Raw genomic sequence first — 21,522 nt, 5'->3', positions numbered from 1 at the left:
GCCCATTAGGTAAATATAGCATTTGCTTAATTGCTCCAGCATGGAAGCGTTTTGTTCATGGGATTCCTTGTAAAGACAGAAATACAGGTCACAATGAGGAAATAAAGAGGAGAATAAGCACATAAAAGACCTGCTGGATTCAAGTGCATTCCTAAATCCAACCAGCCTCATACCTAAATAATACGTTGTTTGGCAGCACATGCTATTTCGAAAACAAGTTGAGGAATGGCTGACTTCATGGATATATCTTTAGTAGAAACGTCAGCTCCACATGACTTTTCCAGCAATATGACAAGCTCTCTTTACTTCTGTATTCGCTACAGAATAAGAAAAGTTAAAAGCCGACATGAACAAAAAAAGAAGGGTTAAGTTACTTAAGGTGAATTGCTTTCTTGATATTTGTCCAAAGCCATTTTAGGGGGGGGGCTTGTGTTGGTTGAGTTTCAGTCAGGTTTCAGTTTATAAATTCCACTGAATAGTAACCTTGTAGGCAGTTGATCTAGCAAATTTTGCAAAACTGAGTTGCAACGTCCAGTTACATTGCATCAAAAATTTTCTCTGACCAGTAACGTGAGCAAATCATGCAGTGTTTTTGGTGCAAAACTAACAAAAAAAGAGACCAACCTGGCTTAGTAATGATGAAACAAACATGCCATGTGTGACCACTGGTGAGTAAATCGTACATTCATGTCCGCATGTGGACACCATCTCTTACACATTTGGGTTGTCTGGTGCACTTTTTGAAAGTTTGACTTCAGAAATGCTTAAAAAAAAAATCAGTTCAGCTCCAGTTTGGCTTAAGATAAAGTATCCTGTGAGAACGTATTATGATTTAGAAATAATGTTGTTGCTCTGTTATTCTTGAACATCATTTCTCAGTTTTCACAGACAATCTGTCATATTTAGCAAGAGGTGGCACACAGTAACGTTACAGGGGCTCAGGAGGACCAAAGAAGGACAATTTGTTACAGTTCAGAGTTATAATTCTGCTGCACAGTAACCCCAAAGGCAGTTATTTTAGAAAATGTGTTGTAATCTCCTGTTTAATTGCACCAAGAAGTTTCTCTGACTACTAGTTACTGATGAAGCAACAAACTTACAGAATCCTGAGGTTCTTGATGCCAGAAAAGTCCACTTTAGTGATTCTGGTGATGTTGTTTCTGTTCAAATCCCTGCAAAGAGAAAAAACAGAGATTACCAATCAGACTTAACCGAGTTCAGTTAATGAACTTAATGTAATTTAGTGTTGATAACACAATCTTCAAAGCATACAGTTTCATTATAAAAAGCATCAGTGTGCACCCACTGAGTGTACACGTGTTGATCTGTGTGTCTCTTCATGCTCAGCAAAATTAGTGAAAGTGGCAGTAGGACAGAGCGTGAGAATGCCCCACGGCATACGAGCCCACACACATACATACAAGCACACACTATCATACAAACAAACACAAACCAAAACACACAAACACTCCTACTGTACAGGCACCAAGAAAATTATGCATCGGGCTCCTGCTGCTGTGAATTGTTGAGAAGTAAATTTTCCAGTAAAGGAGAAAAAAAAGGGGGAAAAATAAAAAGTGGGATGAAATTATTTTCTCTTTCCATCATCACAGTTTAAAAGCTTATCATGTTTCCTGGCTGTCATTCAATCTGTTTAACTACGGGTGCACAATGTATACATACTGCAACATGAACTGACTGCCTGAGTGTGTATAGACTGGTTCCCTTTACACGGGTATGATGTTTATTGAAACGCTGTCGCACTGGAGGAATTAGGGCAAGGAAAAAACACACACACACACACACACACACACACACACACAGAAAGAGAGAGGGCATGGACAAACAACACACACCGTTTTTGCTCTTATTTCACCCACACAAGTCCCCGAAAGCTTTCACTCGCCCTCCTTCACTGTCAGGCGCGCACGCTCACACATACACATAAACAGAGTCTGGTTTTGCCAAGGCAGGCGGCGTGTGTGTTTTTCATAATACACCTAAACATTTATAAATCTGATTTAAGACCATATTAGGTTTCAAAAGGCTTCCCCAAGCTGCTATTGCAAGGACCACTAATAAGAGCCATACTCCGGCCTGAGACAGGGAGGGCTGCTGTGGGCCAGACCAGCGCTTCCCCAAAGCCCAAAATTGGGTTCAGAGTCCTCTGTTGTGTCCTTGAAAGGGCTCCAGGGAAATGAAAAACTTTAATATCTCATGTGATACAATGAGAGGTTCTATAAATGACTGATTAATGATTCCCACACAGACAACAAATAAGCTCTCAGAATGAGGTGTCGGTCTCGATTTGTGAAAGAGAAAAGAAACCCTCTATCCAAAGCATTTATATACACAATCTGACAATGATTAAGAACATTTAAGCATCAGAAATTAGCATTCATACTGATAATATATCAAATAATTACATGTAATGTAAGAGGGCTCACCAACCAATCACAGAAACTTTAACGCCAGAGTATTTTCACAACTTTTTTCTCAACATTGTTGTGTTACATCCTGCAACTTTTCTGTTCTAATTTACTCTCATCGACCTCATTTCCAGACACAGCAGGCAGCCGTTTCCATAATAATGCGCTGATACACCCACTGAACACCAGCACCAAGAGTCAAAAAGATGAAGACGGTGACCACCTGGTGAACATAATCAAGCTTTCAGCACCAGAAGAATTAGATCTATCCCTGAGGAATTGGTGCAGACCAAGACGGGGAGATATGGAGTTTGAATATTACTTTGTGAGGAAGCCACGTGCATGATGATGTTGCTCAGTGTCTACTCATTGTTTAGGCAAATGCCTTTAGTGCAGGTTCAAAGACAAATATATTAATTCAATAATGAAGCTACCAATTTTTCCGACATTAGTAATGAACAAAGCCTAGTGGATGGACAAACAGAAGGTAGCTGGGGGATTCAGATAAGTCAAAGTTCAAAACAAAGTCAAGGAACAAACAGGGAAGAAGCACCCCGAAAATTAAGTACAGCACTCACAATGGAGGTGGACACACAAACTGACAATAAAGACTACGGAGCCACACAAGGGCTGACAGGGTGAGGAGATAGAGGTGAAACCAATGAGGGCAGAACAGATAGTCAAAAAAGGAGCGAAAGCACACAAAGGAAAGATTTAAAACCACAAACTACTTTTTCTACGTTACAATATCACTACATTTTTATTACAGCTTTACATTCTACAGGTTAGGGCATGCTTGAGATGTATAGGGGATCCAAAACATTTCTGGTTTCAGTCCAGCCGGATGGTTTTGTTGCATGTCATTCCCCATCTTTGTCTCCACTCATTTCACATTTAAGCCAAGTTTTGTTGTCCATCAATAAACCGACAGATTCAGAAACAACTGAGACATAAGCAATAAAGTCATATGATTAGAATTCAGATATCAACACTGACATTTCCTGAAGCATTCTGATTTTGAATTCACAAATAAACCCACATCAAGTCAACCATGCATTTGGAAGCAGCAGTGGCGTGAAAAAAACTGGGAAACCAGAAGGAAAATTCTTGTTCATGTCGATTCTCATCCATCTTGCCAGTTCGCTCAAGACACCAGATAGGTTTTTGACAGCGAGCTGCTTCGCCATCATCCAGATTGGAAGCTGCTGGTTCTTGTCACAAGCTTTCAGAGTGTGTGTAATTGCCAGTTCCTTGGAAGGCAAGGTACTGGCAATTACTTGACAAGTCTTCTTGGATGTGGTGAAAAACTCAGTACAGCATTGATTTGATCATTTCTAGTTTGAGGAAAGAACTGCTTCCATAATGAAAGTCGCTGCTTTTCTGTTGCTGATATGCAAGTCCGGGTATCCACTTGCTCTTGAGTGACTCTGAGGCAGCATCCAATCTGAAAACTCCTGTTTCCCACCACTTTACCTCCATCCATCCTCTCCTCCCTGTCTTACCCCTCTGCTCTCTGTATCTCTTTACATTTGGCTACAATCTTTCAGATGTTCTTTTTGCCTCTACCTCCTCCTCTTCATCTCTCTTAAATCTCTCCCCAGTCACTGCTCTCTAATATCAGCCTGTGAGTCCTTCACAGCCAGCTTCACCCCATGTTCCCAGCCTTCCTCTCCACTTACTCTCTTTCTCTCTAATCACCCCCTTTTAGAGCGTCTCCCCCTCGCTCAATCTCTCACGTCTTATCTTTCACTGTTTCACAGTTGACTAAACACTTTTTCTTCGCCTTCATCTGTTTTTCTCTCCACCCATAATCTCCCCTCTTTTATCTCAATCTTTCACTCTTTTACAGTCAGCTACATTTTTCCTACCCTTCTCTTTTTTCGCTCCCTTCCACTAATCTCTCCATCCTTATCTCCATCTTTCTCTTGTTCGCAGTGGAAACTTGTGCTCTCACCAGGGAGACCGATCCGCAGTCAAACAAATACTGAGGATACAGTTCCAGGTGGAGCACAATGGCATTCCCCTATCTAACAGCGCCGCATAAAACACTACACGGAGCCGAGGCTGATGCCAGAGTACAGCAAGATGTGGTGTGAAATTAAATGAATAAATTTGTAAAATGAGCAGCACACCAGTTGACAGTGATGCATTCAGAAACGGTGGAAAAGACGACTTCATCCTCAAATAAAAAAAAAAATAGTTGCATCAATTATATTATTATTTACTGCCTCAGATAATTTACATAATGTTTGCTACAGCTAATAATACAGCAAATTCTGCATAGCAAGATGCATATTTTGGCCTGCAATGGCTTCAGTATGACTATAACTGGGCATTACCAGTCAGCCACCACATAGCTGGTGAAGAAAGTGAGATCTCAGAGCTCTGCCTGAACTTCATCTTAATACAACATGGTTTCTCACAACAACTTCTACAAATATTTTCAGGTTTCTGTGAAAAAAATCTGAAGAAATTCAAGAGTTGTTCAGAATAGATAAAAACAATGACAGTGGGTTGCCATTCTACCTTAAACCAACATAAAGAAGTTCTTTGGCCCCAACTTAACGTGGTTTTAAAAGAAAATCACAGCCAATAAAAGGATAAGCTTAATTAGATCAGAACGCTCACGCTGTGCAAAAATTAGAGCTACAGAGGATCTCGAAAAGCTGGGGAGGCGGCCATTTTTAATGCACCTGGTCCGTTAAAACTTGGGTGTCCACCCCACCCAGCAGTAAAGCTTAACTAAGCCTCAAATTTAACTGACCAGCTGGCAGTCAGACAACTAACGAGAGGCTTTAGCACAAAAGCCCTAACCACTGTTTGTTTCCATTACAGGCGGAGGTGGCCTGCATGTGTGTGTGTTTGTGACGAGGGGATAAGACAAGAATGCAAACAGCAGGTGTTCAGGGAATTAATATACCATCCAACACAGACACAGACACACACACACACACACACTCCCATATACACATATACAGGCGCAGACAGCTTCCCACCACATCTCACTCCAGACCACTGAAACCAGTGAACCTTACAGTCTGGCTGCCTTGGCCTGGCATACTGGGGGCAGGCGGGGCTGATTTGCTTATAGCATGACAGTATTGGTTGGCTACACTAAGGAGACTGAGAAAAAACAGATAAATAACTATTAGAATGGAATGTTAAACAAATGACAGATCAGGTGACTCCCAACAGCCTGGAATGGAATGAAAAGTTGGACTGACTGCCGCTGTGGTAAACCATGAAATATTATTGGCGTACATGAGTTTAGATGTTTGAGATGCCGGGTCGCTGGGCGGTCACTTGCGTTTCTCTTTTTCACCTTGACCCTTCTATCTCAATCGGTCTTGTTTTTGTTTTCTTGGCCTTTGTCCTCCTTTTTTCCCCCTCATCTGGGACAACAATATGGAAGAACGACAAAGCCCTGCAGTTTCCTCTCCCTGTTTTATCTGTCTATGCTCCACTGTGACATTTCCTCTTTGCACTTTTTCTTTCACTCCATCAGGCATTGCATCCTTATCTTCGTCTCCCTCCATTCTCTCTCTTCCTTTCATCCTTTGCTGTTCTCCGTCCAACGCTTCGTTGCCAAATGCATCCACTTCCTCTCCTAATCTCGTGTTATTTTCCACAAAGCTCTTGTACCGCTTCATTTTCTCATTCCTGCTTTCTCGCTCTCCATCCTTCGCCCTCTTAGATAGGTATGCTCAATTTCGCTCTCTAAATCTCCCAGTTACGCAAGGAATCCTAATTGCCTTCTTCCTTTTCCTCTGAGCTCCAACCTCCACAGTGTGTCCGTCACCAGACACAGGTCAGGCATCAAGCTGCTTCAAAACTGACTTCGGTGTGGCTGAAATCCATCCACTTCAAATGTTTAGATATGACATTTAGCAACACCTGCTCACACTTTTTGATCACACTAATTTTAACTTTGGTTGAAATGGAGTTGAAAAGGCAGGAGCAGCAAAACATTACACAAAAATCTTTTGTCTAATCAGGACACAAGTAGAAAGCAGCTTGGAGGCCAAACCAGTGGGGTGCAAATGTAATTAAATTAAGTATAATCTTCTTCTCTAACCAACATGTAGGTGCAAAGCTATGAAGCAGCACGCTTCCAATAATGGTGGAAGATTAATTTGACCTTTGTAGTTTTTACTGGAAGCAATTATGAAAGAGTGGCAACAGTACTGGACAATGAATTCAATGATTGTGACTCGAAATGTACAAAGCAAAAAAGATTCATAAACAGAATTCGACCAACAAATAAGCTGAGTCTATGAAACAGACTGTTGAATTAGCTGCAAAATGTAGAAACAAAATATTGTGGAATTAAAGCATCATGTGACAGTCATTATGAACAAGAGCGGAACACATAATTAGCCAGTAATTGACGACTAATTGGCTAGCCTGGTGAGCATTAAAGTGATCACAGAAAGGCGAAAAATAATAAACCACCAGATACTTAGTACATAACAGATGCTGTTCATGCTATCAGATCTGATGAAATAGTGGATGTAGCAGATTAGCTAAACTGCTGTGGTACTGCATCAGAAGGGGTTGCTATAGCAACAGGATGTTTAATTGCAGCAAACTACTGGTGGCAGAAAACAGACTGAACATTTACAATGAATGTAATGTTATATGCAGCAGTCTACATCTTAACATCGCAGACTTTCTGTGAGGAACTCATCTTATTTGAGTCAAGAAAATTCTCCATTACATCTTCACGATTACCGTTTCGAAAATTTTGTCACATAACACAAACAAAACAAGCTAAAAGATGTAGTCATAGAAAACAAAGAATGACATGGTGAATCCCTGTCTCCATTTGCAGACCATGTATTGTCTACAAGAGTTTACAAGAATCTACACGTTTTGGAAAAATTGTGGGTTTTGCAGAACATTTGGTCTCCTGTGTAGCTATTTACTGCTGTTTTGAATCTCTGTCATACTGATGCTAATAGAAAGTGAGCTGCTCTGTGGGATACACAACGATCATCACTTAGAGGTTTCTGGGCATTTGCATCATGCACACACAGCAAAAAGCAACAAGCAAGTGCAGAGACAAGCTGGAGTGTCGAGGACACCATGATCATGTCCTTTGTGGAAAAAAATGACACCAGACAGGTTATTTAAAGGTCATGTTTTCAGGCCAAACAGAGAGAAGAATAAGATTCAGGATGTCAACACTAGGTTTGTTTTATTGCAGTGTGGCAAAAGCTTTGGAGACTATTTAGATTTTTTTTTTAAAGATTTTTTGTTTAAAGTAGAAAATACTAGAAAAGAAAATCTACAAGAACAGCTCATCCCTTCTGATTTAAGTTTCTGCAGTTTCTAATATCCTCGCTGAGTCCTAAAGAGGATGTACAAATGTGAGCAACTAAGGCTCTCTGGTAATCCAATGTTTTACCAGGATATCTGTCTGTGTCTCTGCTGGTACTTTTCCTCTGACTCCACTTGTTTCTACTTCATTTCACACAATTGCCTTCTGCCTTTAACATTAGCTCACCACACTCAGATGCAACGTTTTACTCACTGATTAACTGCTAAATCAAACATTATCTCTGGTGGTACAGTACGGTTGCATATGCATGATGAGAAAACAGTCTGAATAAACTCTGCTTTGTCACTAATTTAGTACATCAGTATTAAAAACAGCCATGTTATTCCACCTGTATGAAACTGCCATCAAATTCTGTCACAGTAGAATTTACACAACAAAAGCAAACTTCAGAAGACAAAGGTTTGCCTGACGGGTTCCCAGCAGCTACAGCAAGACACTGATGCCACTGTTGGAGTGTGTGGGTTGGATGCTTCTCAGAAACGGTCTGACATTTCACATTTCTATCTGATGCTGCAAATATTTGCCCCAATGGGTAAAACTCTTCCTTTGTACAAATGAATGCGCTGCTGGCTCATTTTACATCTGCAATGTACAGAATGATAACAATACTGAAAGAAACTAGACAAAATCTATAAAACTTATTTGCTCAGAAAGGAGAGGAAAGGTGAAAGGAGAGGAGCAAGGAAGAAGAGCAGAGATGCTGGAGATAGAGGCGCTGTTAGTCAGTCAAATATTTTCCTCTCACACTCACTTTCACTCCTTAAAGGGGAATCTTGCCTGAATGATGCGCAATACAGCTCTCAGCATCACATCTGCCCTTTAGTTCTATTCTCATGCTCACCTATTATCCTTGTCTTTTAGCTTTAAAGTCATCTCCATCCTTCTGTCACATCCTGTTCTTCTCTTTGTCTTTTAAATTATTTGTTAATGGAGTTTCTGCATTAAAAATCCCAGACTGACTGGGTTTGGTTGAAATCTGGGGCTGTAATGCGTCTCCTCTGTGTGTTCCATCATCTATTGGTTTGTTTTCTGTTTGTCACAATTTATCTCTGTCTCCCTCGTAGTCCCTAGTCCACGCTACTGCCGCTCGACCTCAGGAAATTCATAGTTTGGTGTCGCTGTTAACCACGCAGGCTTGACCACATTAGGGAGACGCCTGCGAGCATCCCTTTCTTTTAGAGTAACAAGCCAAAGGGGCCGTAAAGCAGCACTGTATTTGGTTAGCTCTTTTCTTCTGTTTATAGGGCTGCGTTGCCTTTGTCGAGATTTACTACTGCTGTACTGTAAGTGAATGGGGTGGGGGGTGGAGGGGTAATTTGGCTGAGAGGCCACTTGACAAGAACAAGTCCCGCTGCTTCCTCAATGGGGGCCAAGTCCAGGGGAGGAAAAAAAACAAAAAAAAAAAACAAACGAGAGGATAAGAGAATGAGAGAGATTAAGATGAATGAGAGAAAAAATGTGAATGATGGAGAGAAAGTTCGAGAGCGACAGATGTACGGTGCACTGACCGGTTTCTCCGTAAGCTCCCAGCCTAACATAAACAGTCTGTCACATCGAGCTTAGCTGAACATTGGACCGAAAAGGGAAAATTATAGTGCAAGTCACACTCCCATGCTGCATGCTCTGGCACATGGCCGCAAATAAATACGAATACATACGAATAAAGGTGCAGTGACAGCGTACGCACAGAAACCCACACTGACAAAGTAAAGTCCCTACAGACGGGATATTATGTGTTGCTTTGGTGACAGTGGCCTAACAAAACAGTGGCATAGCTTGTTAACATCAAACGACTCCAGGCGCACTGCACACACACACACAAACCTATACTGGCATTATGGCACGACACACACACTCTGAAGTCCTCCAATCTGAGGACTTCTGTTTCAGTAGAAAGTCACAGAAGGTCATTCGTGACTCGGGGTTGTTTCTATGTGACATAGACTCTCTCTCTCTCATTATATGTCAAAGTTTCCATCTACAAGCAACTGCATGTTTAATCCGGTGAAAGCATGAGAGTGAGCCGTGCATATGTGAGCTTCTACTTGCCTAATGATGAGTGAGCACTGTGTGTGTGGGGCTGCATGCTGAGTTCTGTATGTGCTTCATGTGTATGTATTTTCATTTGGAATATGCATGTAGCTTTTTCCGCACGTGTTCTAAATCCATCAAAAGATTGTTTGATGATTGAAAGTTAATAAGAGATGCTCACAAGCTGTGTTTCTTTCAATCAGCATCATTCTCATCTCTATTAGTGTCGCTACAAACATTAAGTTAATCACTGAGGTCTTTGGAACGCGGTAGATGTCAACAAGCTGTAAGTTAATCCTACAGGTGTTAAACCAACCCCCAGGCTGGAAAAGCTTACTTTGAAGAAGAACTAAAGGCAAACTGTGAAATAAACGCCCAAACTGTTCTCATCCATCACAGTTAAAAGACTTTCTTTGTGGTCAACCATACAGTGAAGAATGATTTCAGGTACTCTCTTTCTCTCTCCCAGGTTATCCACTGAATAAAATTTGGTGAACTGTTTGCTTATTTACAGCATGTTCTATCATTGGACCACTCATTTTCCGTTTCCTCTTAACAAGGTTTCCAGATCTCAGCAATTACATTTGTGCAATTTATCATAATTTGTAAGTGCATTGGTTACAATGGACAGAAAAATGGCTCTAGCTACCTAAAAGAAGACTGAAACTGTAATAAACCATAATTTTCCTTTGAGGGATTTAAAAATGGGGATGGATTGGGGTTTGGCGTGGTTGTGATGTTTAAGGATTAAGGAGCAGAACCTTTGTCGGTGAGAGTCTTCATGAGTGCAGCACATTTATGTGAACAATCAAGTGTAGTTTTGACTGTGCATTTATACTGCATGTGTCTAGTATTACATATGCATGCCTGTAAGTCTGCAAACCTCCTTGGCTGTTGGTGCGCACAGTGCATATGAATACAGCATGGGTGCATATGTTTAATGTAACATCCAGTTTGCTCCATTTCCCAGAAGGGCAGTGCCCACCGTCAGTGCCAGCTGGCTGCTTCTTTGGCAGACTGAAAGTCATTATATAGAAAGGTCAACTGCCCGCATGCTGGAGAAACTTGGAGAAGAGAATATCACCCACTGACCTAGAACTGGAGCCTAAACATTGGTTACCCTCACTCGTGCCATTTGGCATACCAGAACTGAATCAAACATGGCTGGGAGGATACAAAATGGTTACCACAAGATGGCCACGGATGATAGGCGTGACATTAAGAGGCTGTTTGAGAACAGCAAGCTCATTGTGGTTTTAACTTCTTAGTTTAGACTTGTCTGCTATAGCAATAACACTCGGCTGCTCCTCAGATGTATTACATCATCACCATACCCACGATAACAATAAAGAACACTCTTCACTGAATGATGGCTCTCATTCAACAGTTACTAAAGCATGTGTGCTCACTGAACTTTTCCTCAACGTGGAGTGCAGAAATACTGCACAAACAAAATAATTAGCTCCCCGGTTCCCACAAAAGCTGGCGATGTACCAACGAAACATGGCTAGCAGAGATTCATGGGAATTATCAGAGCAGTTGGAATACATCTTGGACTTACAGTATCAGACTTCTTGGGTGTGGCCAGTGGTTGTGTACAGCACAACATTATTTGCAGTGACAGATGAATGTTCAGGTCGCAGCTGGAAGGAGCAGAGCAAGGCTGAAGTGTACAGTGCTTCAGTCATCGCAGATTGTTTTTGATTAAATCAAATTATTCTAAATTTAGGGAACTGGATCTGTGTCAGCGTAAATTAGATGGTCAGCGACGTGCACAGGATAGAACCAAAGTACTCAAAGATCACACACACACACACGCAAAATTCCAGTCCCGCCATGAAATGCCGTTTCATCGCAGAGGGTGTGGTGGTTACAGCGTCCACTGACCAATCAACACCAAGCTTTGATAAGAGCCAGGAGCCGAGGCTGGAACGTGTGTGTCCACGCTACACACAAAAACACACACACTCACACCGATGCTTGGTTACACACAAACACACACACACAGCGGCAGGATCCTACTGTTGTGTGCTCCGTGGTAGGTTGGCACGCTGAGGGGAAATGGGGGCTGTGAAAACTCGACTGGAGAGATGTTGCTGGCAAGAGGAAGGTGTGTGTGTGTGTGAGTGTGTGTTGGAGGTGGAGGTCAGAGAGAAGGTGGTGGAACTACGGAGGAAGAAAAGGAGAAGTAGACGGGGCAGAAAACAAGGTGGCAAAGAGGCAAAGGTGACAAAAACAGAGGACTTTATAAGAGAGAGAAAAAAGGTGGAGGATATGGCAATAAAGAGATGCGGGAGAAAAACAAAGTCGGGACAAAGATGGAGAGCTGCGAAGGGAGGGGAAATAAAAAGTGAGAGAAAAAGCCAGACGAGGCTAGAGAAAGCAGAGAAGGTGTTGCTTGTAAAAAACCTGCCAAAACTTCATCAAAGTGCCGTTAGCAAGGGAACAGAAAAATAGGCAGTTAAAATCAGAATTAGTTTGTCTAAAGTTGGCTCGGGCAGCTTACAACTGTCTCCAGCAGGGAGCCCATTCCACTACACACACACTTATTCGGTCTGACATACAGCATATATAAAGATGCAATCATGCACACATATATAAATCTTGACAGAACTTAAGCATGCTAACAAAGAAAAGATTTATATTTGCACACAGACAGAAGGCTTCCTGACTGCAGCTCAATCAGTTGAAAGCTCCCTCTAGAGTTTACAGCATTTAATTTGTCCACATTTCACAGCAGTTGAGGCAACAGTTTGGAAATTGCGGCTCTAAAAATCAACACTCCGGGGTGTGTGCACGTTTCTGTATGTATGTCTATGCGGTCCCCAGAGGGCAGGTGTGAACTGAACCCGAGAGAGAAAGGCCGTCCCTGTTTTCCAATTCATTTTGCCCAGCCTCGTTAAGCCTGTTAAGCCTCCCCCCAAAACCCTCCACTCAAATTAGATGCAAATGAGGTCTCAAGTGGCTTCCCAAGGAGGACATTACGGAATTGACTGGCCCGAGGTAATCCGTGAGGCTGCCTGTGAGTGCGTGTGTGCGTGTGTGCGTGTGCGTGTGTGTGTGTGTGTGTGTGTGTGTGTGTGTGTGTGTGTGTGTGTGTGTGTGTGTGTGTGTGTGTGTGTGTGTGTGTGCGCCGAGTGAACAGTTGAGGCCACCACTGTTTTTCTCTCGTTAACCTTTCCAAATGCTCTGTTTACAATAGTGAAGAAAATCTGGCTTTTAGAGAGACTGATTCAGTAGTTATGACAGGTGGCTGCGAATATCACATCCACCGTTTACTTCCACATGCAGCAGGAGGAAACTGCATTCTAAGTTTTATACCATGTGTAATAAAGAGGGTAAGTAGGGACCAACTCTGAAGTTTAAAGAACCATATTGGTGGTTTTTAATGCCCTACAGTGACAAATGTTTTCCATATTGACTGACTTTCTGTGTTCTAAGTTCTTTTTTTTTAAAGAAAGAAGGGGAAGAAAAAGCCATTGTATTATTTTTCAGTGTTGTGTATCAGTAAATCATGAAGTTATTTCACCATGAGTCCCTTTACTTTGCTTCTTTGTCGTACCCAATTTCCCTCACCGCTTCATGTACTTCTACTTCACTTAACAGTGATTTTCTACATTTGTTTTCAGTAACCGTCACACAGTGTGTCTAAATCCGTTTGATTCGGTACATGTGCCTTAAGAGACTGATAAAGGCAGCGGCAGCGTAGTAGCCGGAAAAGATTTTCCACTGAAGATAAGGCGAGAGCGGTCTCCCTCAGTCAAATGGCACGTCTAGTGGTCTTGTCACACATTATTCTGTTTTGGTGAAACGAACATTGGACTCTTCCAAAAGTATTTCTGTTGTCAACACATTTGCCATGTTAGTTTATGCATTAACCGGTATTTCACCATTAGACACAAGCACACAATGAAATTTTTACTCTGACTTTCAGTCTAAAATAAATCTATTGTAACTTTTCAGAGTCATCATTAGACGGTATTGTGTTATCCTGTTTAATATTGAAAAGGTCTTTAACTTCTTAGTGAAATCATATTCCGTGCATGCTTCTTTGTGCACAGTTTAGCCGGCTAAATTGATGCAACATTATGTTTGCTTTAAAAGTTAAGAACATCTTGATGTCAGCAGTTGTTTTGTGGATAACAGATTCACTGCATTTAAATGATTCTGCAGCTAAATGTTAGCGTTGAATCCCTGTCTTTGCTGGTATGAACAGTTTAGTTACACCCTAAACTGACCGTGTCACAACAAATGATAAATGAACTATTAGTATCACATCAGTAAGTTAGAAGGAGGCTATACTGAGTAGTTTATGCATGCTGTAAAGAAATCTTTAGCTTCAATGCAGAGCTTCTATCTATTATTACTACTATAGGCAACTTACTTTACTGTGTAAAGTGCAAATATAGCCAATTTAAAAGTCAAAACTGATAGCATTTCTAACCTTTCAATGATAACGTTAACGAGATTTCGAAATCATTAAGGCAGCTTTGGATATTTTGATGCAAATCAGTGTTTTTACCCAGATGTTAACAAATTTGGCATTTTTGTTACTGGAATCTGTTGTCCACGTGGACTTTATCTCAATTGTCAAACTCAAATCCCTGCTCGAGGCAATAATGCTCATCGCTCTTTCTTAAAAAGTTTCCCATCTGCTGTAACCTTTAGAACTGGAATCTCATCCATTTTAATGTTTCCCATCTCAGACTCCCGAAAATATATCTGCAGAGAGAAAGTGAGATGAAGGCAGGCAGAGAGGGAGGGAAAGAGCAACTCTTGGCCAAAGTCACATCTGAAACACTGACCTGGATAAATCAGGGAAACATAAACACATAGTTTCTGGAGTGAAAGGCGAGGGAGGGGGCGCTGCTACCCCAAATATTCCACCCAGGGGACCCCAGCGAGAGGGAGAGGACCCCCTTATCCCACCTCCCCATCTCGACCCGCTCTAATTATTTATTTTTCTAGGGTGTAAATGTCTTCAGGGGATTGCTGTGTAAAAGCCAGCAGGTCCTGGGAGGTCATAGCAGCCCTGTGGGATGTAAGAAGTCTGGGGTTCGCTGTTCACACTCACATATATGCACACAAGAAACACAATCACACCAATGCAAATATGTAGACACAGAAACATATACATGTAACCAAACATGCAAAAGTTAAAAAAATGCTCGCACACATGCTAATCATATGTTGATACGCACCAATGCCCCCCCACACATATCCACAAACACGGCCCCCCACTCTCCTCTGCAGCCTACTGATTGTGTTTGTTGTCTCAGGGTTAGGTCTGTTGTCGATCCCCCGCAGGGCTTTTGGCTGCTCCGTTATCACGCATAATCACTTCCATACCTTAACAGCAAAGGTGTGTGTTTGTGAGTGCCTGTGTGTGGCTGCGCTGGTGTATACGTGTCAAGATCAGGCTGGAGGTGGCAGCAGTGTCTGTCAGGGGTCTGTCTCTGCCTTAGGAGTGAATGTCATTTTGAACTAACGGTCACCAGGTTTGTAAAAGACTCACTGGGGATCTAGCCCACGTTTAGGGCCCTGTGAAAACTGCAAAACTTTGGAAAGTCCAGCTTACCCCCAAAGGGAGCATGGAAGACTACAGAAAGGTTTTAAGGAGCTCCTCTCACGTTTGTTCCTGACCTGTAAATACTCTCTCTAACAGCTAGTTCAGGACTGTTTTCTTAACTGCTCCCATTCATTGGGGTCACTGGTGAACAATACTGGCTTCCTTTTAGTAGTTAAGAGCCTTAAATGTCTTTAAAAGGCAGCCAATACTTCATCAACTTCTGTTTAGAGTTTCTCCTGTAATTTAAGCCTTTGCCATGGCAACAGAAATGATCAAACTTGCTCAGAGGTGTTGGTTAGCATCAGGACAGGATCTTAAAACGGAAAATGAAACATTAATGCATGAATGCTGCTTTTAAATTTGCTTGAGTTGATGTGAGTGGATGCAACTATAGTACACTAAGACTTGAGTTGCTGGGAAAGTGATGGAGGATTTATTGATAAACCAGTCAATAGTGTCGTGAGGATTTCAAAAAGCCTTTATCACCTCTGTAAATGATTCTGCACAAAAATTTTCAGTATGTAGAGGGCATGTTGAGTTGAGTTTACAACACAAAATTGACTGTAGTCCTAATACAGATGTAGAACGGGCACATTGGAGTGATGCAAAGGGACAAAAGGCGCAGAAGTTCACCCCGTGATGATCCGAAGACAGCTCAGTCACATTTACTTTAAGTGAAATTAAGTCGCACTTACAGGCGCTCGGCATTCCTCGGTATTCCTTTGGGTACGGTCTTCAAACCCAAACCCTGGCAGTCCACATGCGACCCGGAGCAGCTACACTTGTGTGGGCATCCATCCACCGACGCAGCGCACACCAGCAACGCGAAAACCATAGCCCAAACCCGGCAGAGCGCGGCGCGCTTCTCCGGCCCTGTCGGAGGCATGATATCCACTGAAATTACTTCCAACAGAAGTTTAATTGAAAATCCGCGGGAGGAAAGTAGACGCTGTGGAAGTGAGGATCCTGCAAAAAACGTCAAGACGGGCTGTTGGACTGTGCGGCAGAATTTCCACAAAAAAAAAAAATCTAATTAAGTTCGCTGTTGCACAAGTTTACCAAACTTTCTCTCAGGAGATTCGACCAGTAAGAGTCTCCTCAAAACACTCCGTTGCCATTGAAGAATAAGAAGAAAATGAGGGTGTAGATGTGACAACAGAGGGAAAAAAGTTTTTAAACACCTAACCGTGCGTCACTCAGCTCGATGCGTAAAAGTCTCCCCAAACGCTCCCCATTCACAAACTCTCCGAGAAGTTATCAGCCCTAAACTTTCCAAGGTGAGAATGTTCAGCTGGGGTGTAACCTCCTTCCAGGGAACATCCCTCCGCTGCCAGGGAATAAAAAGTGAGAGTTGCAGAGGAGTTGTAATCAGAATGAAAAAAAAAGTTGAGAGAGAGCAGAAGCGCAATTCAGACTGGCACGCCTGGAGGTTGTGAGAGAGACAGAGATTTGTATTTAGGTTTCCCCCAAAATCCTCTCTCTCCCTCTCTCTCTCTCTCCCTCCCTCTCTGTTGATGTCACCAGAAAAGAGAGTGAGAGAGCTCCACAAACTTTCACTCGTCCCTTATCTTCACCCAGAAACATTCTGCTGAACAAACTCGACTACTTTCCCACAAGGAGGAATAAAACTGTACTCTCAGTTCACAGTAGCAGTGTACATATTTTAGCTAATTTCCCAGACACTCTTCCTTCTTTTTATGTCAAGGTCCATTTATCAACTTAATGATCGACTTTGCTATCATGTGTTGGTTTTGAGGCTTGTTTTATTTAAGCCATATCTCCAATGCATCATCCCAGGGGAGCCTGTGAGTGTCACTGATAAATGCTTTAACAAGCAGCAGATGACACAAAAATGTTGTCAGATAGACCAGTTAGAGTTGGCCACAGTGTGATAAATGTGATTTAACTTTTATAGTGTTGCCAAATTTCATTAATACCACAATTATTTGAACTTTTCATTGATGAATCCAAAGATTTTAGGTGGCTTAGAAGACATGAAACACGAATATTTTACTTTGGAGTTGAGGTAAAGTTTCTGCATTCTTTGTGGGAATAAATAAAGGTTCATGCTCCAACAAGTCTATCTCACCACACTGATTTCCACACATCTCTTTCCATCAGGACAGACAGTGCAGCAGGGACTTTTCAGAGCAAATCCATTCTAAAGGCTGCAGCAACTTGCAGTACTACTGCTGCCCTCTATTGGTGGAATTCAACGGGGGAGTACAAAGTGGAGACCCATCAGTTTGCAGTTCAGTCATAAGATAATTTAACTTCTAATTAAGTCAGCGTCCTCCAAATTAATGCAATTCATTCAGGGAATTTTTCCTGCAAATATCAAAAATCTGAAAAGCTTTTTCCTCAGCAGTGTCTCAGTATGTAATGAACAGTGGAAAGCTCATAAATATTGTAACGCCTGGAACCCAATCTGAGTAATTCAGTGTCTCATTCTAGGATTCAGGCTAATTAAAACATCAGTTTTCCTGTCAGATCGAGACCTACCAGAGGCAGGCTTGTGGCCAGTTTAAGATTTGATCAATTCTAAAGTGAAACGCTGCTGTACACAAACACAGTATGATGTTTAAGATCAACTCTCCGGAGCTTTCAGAAAACCACCCCCTGTCTAATTTAAAAGTTAACACCTTTTGTTTTCATTCAAGACGTCTGCTGAGTATGCATGTTCATTTAAGAAACAGCCTGATTTGTGGTCAGATGTGCAATTTTTTCATGCATTGCTAAAATTTATGGTGTCAAAGAGGAACATGCTTCATCATTCGGTTGACATGCAGCAGAGATTAAAGCTTCTGCTATCAGCTCTACATTAATTATTTTCATTATACGTTATAATTACTAGCATGTGTCATTCTTTTAAACAGAATCAGTGGTGTCTCCTCGCCTGACAAAGAGGTAGAATCTGAGTAACAATATATAGTTGATGTGTGCTGCTAAAATTCAGTGTGGGATTCAGCCATGTATCTCTGATCACGTGTCAGAAAAATGTGCAGCGCCTCTCAATTGTGTCTACTTTTTTTTTTTTGATATGCCGCTGTTTATCCCACTGGCTTTATCTGTATTTTTTTCCCCAGACCTATTGAAAGGCCAGAAGATAAAGAATCAGCTTTGAGACTATTTTCAAGCTTGTGTCTGATCGATGGCAGCAGCAGGGCAAGCAGTCTTTCTCCACAGCAGCTAATTCCATCTCCTCCTGGGGGATTCCCAGGTGCCCTCTGGCATACAGGGAAACACAAGTCTCTCCAGAGTTTCCTGGGTCTGCTGTGAGGTTTCCTCCCTCCTGGCTGTGCTCAGGAAGACACAGGAGAGAAAAGCCTGTCAAGGAGGTGCTGCACTGGAGAGTTATGTGCAAAGATGTAGCAGCATCCAGACTAATATATCCCAAAGTGAAAGCACAGACATTTGGGACTAGACAGACAGTCTGGCTACTACAATAGAAGAAATAGGAATTCTAAAAGAATCAGTTTATCTAACAGTTTAAAGGGATAACATCACCTAGCATGTATCATATGCACTACTATCACATGAACGTTTCTACTACCCCTATGTTTTGAAAATGAGCCATAAATTTGCACATGCACACACTGCAAAGACTCAAAGTCTTACCAAGTCTATTTGTCTTATTTTTTAGTCAAAATGTCTCATCCCACTTGATTTAAAATAAATTCACTTAACAAGTGACATTTCAGCAAGATGGAGGGACTTGTTTTAGGACAATGAATTTTAAATATCTCGTTAAGTCAAACAATCTTGAAATTATCTTGTTTTGAGTTGCATTTTACAAGAAAACTCAAAATAAGTTTAGTACACTTCAAATTAGGAGGTCACATGAAAAGAAAAACTATTTTTGAGTGAAAAACTATTTTTTTAGCATGTCTGGCTTAGTGTAAGACACCTAAGCTTTACAATCCTGGTAAAATAAAGCTTAAAATAAGTTTTTCAGCTAATTTTAAGATCTCTATATTCTAAATATTTCATATTTCAAGAAGTCTTACCAAGCCATCTTTCACTTGTTCTATTGACAGATTTCCCCCCCCCCCCCCACTTAGTTCAAGGTAAAAGTTCCTTGAAATATTTTTTTTCTTCTTGTTTTGAGAGGGGCATTTTTTCCAGTGCAAACATGTAACATATGGGCAAAGCATCCCACCGAGAAAGAAAAAGCACGGCAACGCAGACAATACCAGCCAGCAACTAGTTCTGCAGAGCCATAGCAACAAGTTTTCAAAGACAACATATTTAGAAAAACACTGGCAGCACCAACACAGTGTTTCAAGTCCCAGTCAACCATCAGTAAAAACAATAAAACAAAAGTCCAAGTTATCCAACTTAATGTTTTAGTAAAAGAGGTCTGTGGTAAGATGTTGCTGGGTCACGCCAGCCTGAGACGAATGTGAAACCTGCAACAACTACATCTGCACTTCAGCAATCATTATACACTCGTTTATCTAGCGTGGCATTGTGGGACGTTAACTGCAACTGTTATGAAACTTTTGCATTTAAAGCCTGTCTTGGTGCAGGTAATTCACCTAAATCAAAGCTCTATTAATTGCAGTCTAGCAGTATTTGATGCTGGTTAGCTGACGGTAGACCAGGTAGGCCGTCTAAAGCTTTAACAAGCCTAAGTAATATTTTTTTTTTAAAAACACACACAATTAGAGGAAATTTAAACAACTTTACTGTCCTTAGATTACAAAATCCACCCCGACTTATTATTTATAATTTGAAAAAAATGACAAATCTGTCTGCTGAGTTGCCGTTTGTCCAATGTGTAAATGAATGACTCTGCAGGCTTCTCTCTTTTCCTCATTCATTTGTAGAGAGCTGGGATCGAGCCCGAGACATTTTCAAGTTAATTAAGTGGTATTTAATTATTAAACTAGTGGGAGTGCAGGTCTCCTTATCACTCTGTAAAAAACTTGTGGTTGTCCATGTGCTATTGTCTGCAGCTGTATACGACACTGGTTCTGCTATACATGAGTCACTGACGATGACGGAGCAACCGTGTCTCTTCCAAATTCTGTTTACATTCGCTTGCAGCTCATTTTCAACAGCAAATAAGTTTTGAAGGTGACATAATTCCAACCAGATCCCATTTTCTGTCAACATACTGAGTGAATATTATTGATTAATGTATTTGGCAAGTGGTGTATTTCAGAAAAGTGTTCTCTATCAACAAGTTTGGTTATTTTTCCAACGAAATACGAGATGTTTGAATGCTTTATACACTTCAAGTGACCAGAGCATTATTAAACATTTTTGGGGTTATATCAGGCACTTGGTTGTCGTTCAAATTAACAAATAAGGAGTGATGCACGTAAAATTGCATCACCACACAATGCCACAGGCCTTTTTTCTTTCTTTTTTTTTTTTTTTAACATGGGTCAGCTGTTGTTTTACTTGAATGGTGAGCAATAAATCCACATACTCAAGCCAGACTTTGAGTCATACAGAATCAAAGAGACACTTTTTTTCCCCTGTTTTTTAGCTGATTGAGTATTTAAGCTGAACAATTGTCCAATCGCCCAAAGTTGTATCTCTTAAAAACTCAACGTGAAAAGAGCAGAAGGAAGAGCCTCTGGAAGACAAAGAAAACAGTGAAGCAAACACTGATTTAGAGAAGTAATTTGGGTCACAGATGGAGGACGGGTTGGACCATAGAAAGTCAACAGAGCTACTTTGGGAGAGAGTGAGTTCAGAGAAAATGTTACTCGCTAATAAGTTGCCATTTGCACACAATAAAAAGATGACAGAAAAATCTATATCACAAAAACTCCTTGTATCACTAACGGCCCCTGACCCCAGGTATGGTCGTACATGCACACAAGTACACAGTATATACCTGCCTCTGCGCACGAGGTTTTAACCACATGTTGACACAAAATAGCCACAAACAGGCTGCACATCAGTGCAGAGTAAAACTGCAGCCAGTTGTGCAACAGTCTTTGTAATCTGCGGTATTTATTGTGTACACACACTTTTGTTACAAGTATTAGCATTTAAGGCAGTGCCTCCTCTCAACACACTGTAAGTACCCTGATAAAACTAAGTCTGGGGAGACTGCTGTCTCAAGGAAAAAGCCAGGAAACAAATATGCCTTCTGTTGCTGTTCCATAAACAAACAAGCTTCTTAGGGTTGTCAT

At 41.3% G+C, this 21,522-nt stretch overlaps 1 protein-coding gene across 1 annotated transcript in view; it reads right to left on the bottom strand.

Moving 5' to 3' along the window:
• Nucleotides 1–16,741, bottom strand: part of slit3 (slit homolog 3 (Drosophila)) — a 303,620-nt gene extending 286,879 nt beyond the window's left edge. Inside the window, 2 exon segments of the mRNA XM_051954454.1 lie at nucleotides 1,101–1,172; nucleotides 16,066–16,741. Of these exon segments, the coding sequence (XP_051810414.1) occupies nucleotides 1,101–1,172; nucleotides 16,066–16,256 (263 nt within the window). The 5' untranslated portion in view covers nucleotides 16,257–16,741.
• Nucleotides 16,742–21,522: the final 4,781 nt, after the last annotated feature.

This window comes from Acanthochromis polyacanthus, chromosome 10 (genome assembly GCF_021347895.1).
Source record: "Acanthochromis polyacanthus isolate Apoly-LR-REF ecotype Palm Island chromosome 10, KAUST_Apoly_ChrSc, whole genome shotgun sequence".
NCBI classification, from domain to species: Eukaryota; Metazoa; Chordata; class Actinopteri; family Pomacentridae; genus Acanthochromis; species Acanthochromis polyacanthus.
This window is presented reverse-complemented; position numbering and strand designations above follow the sequence as displayed.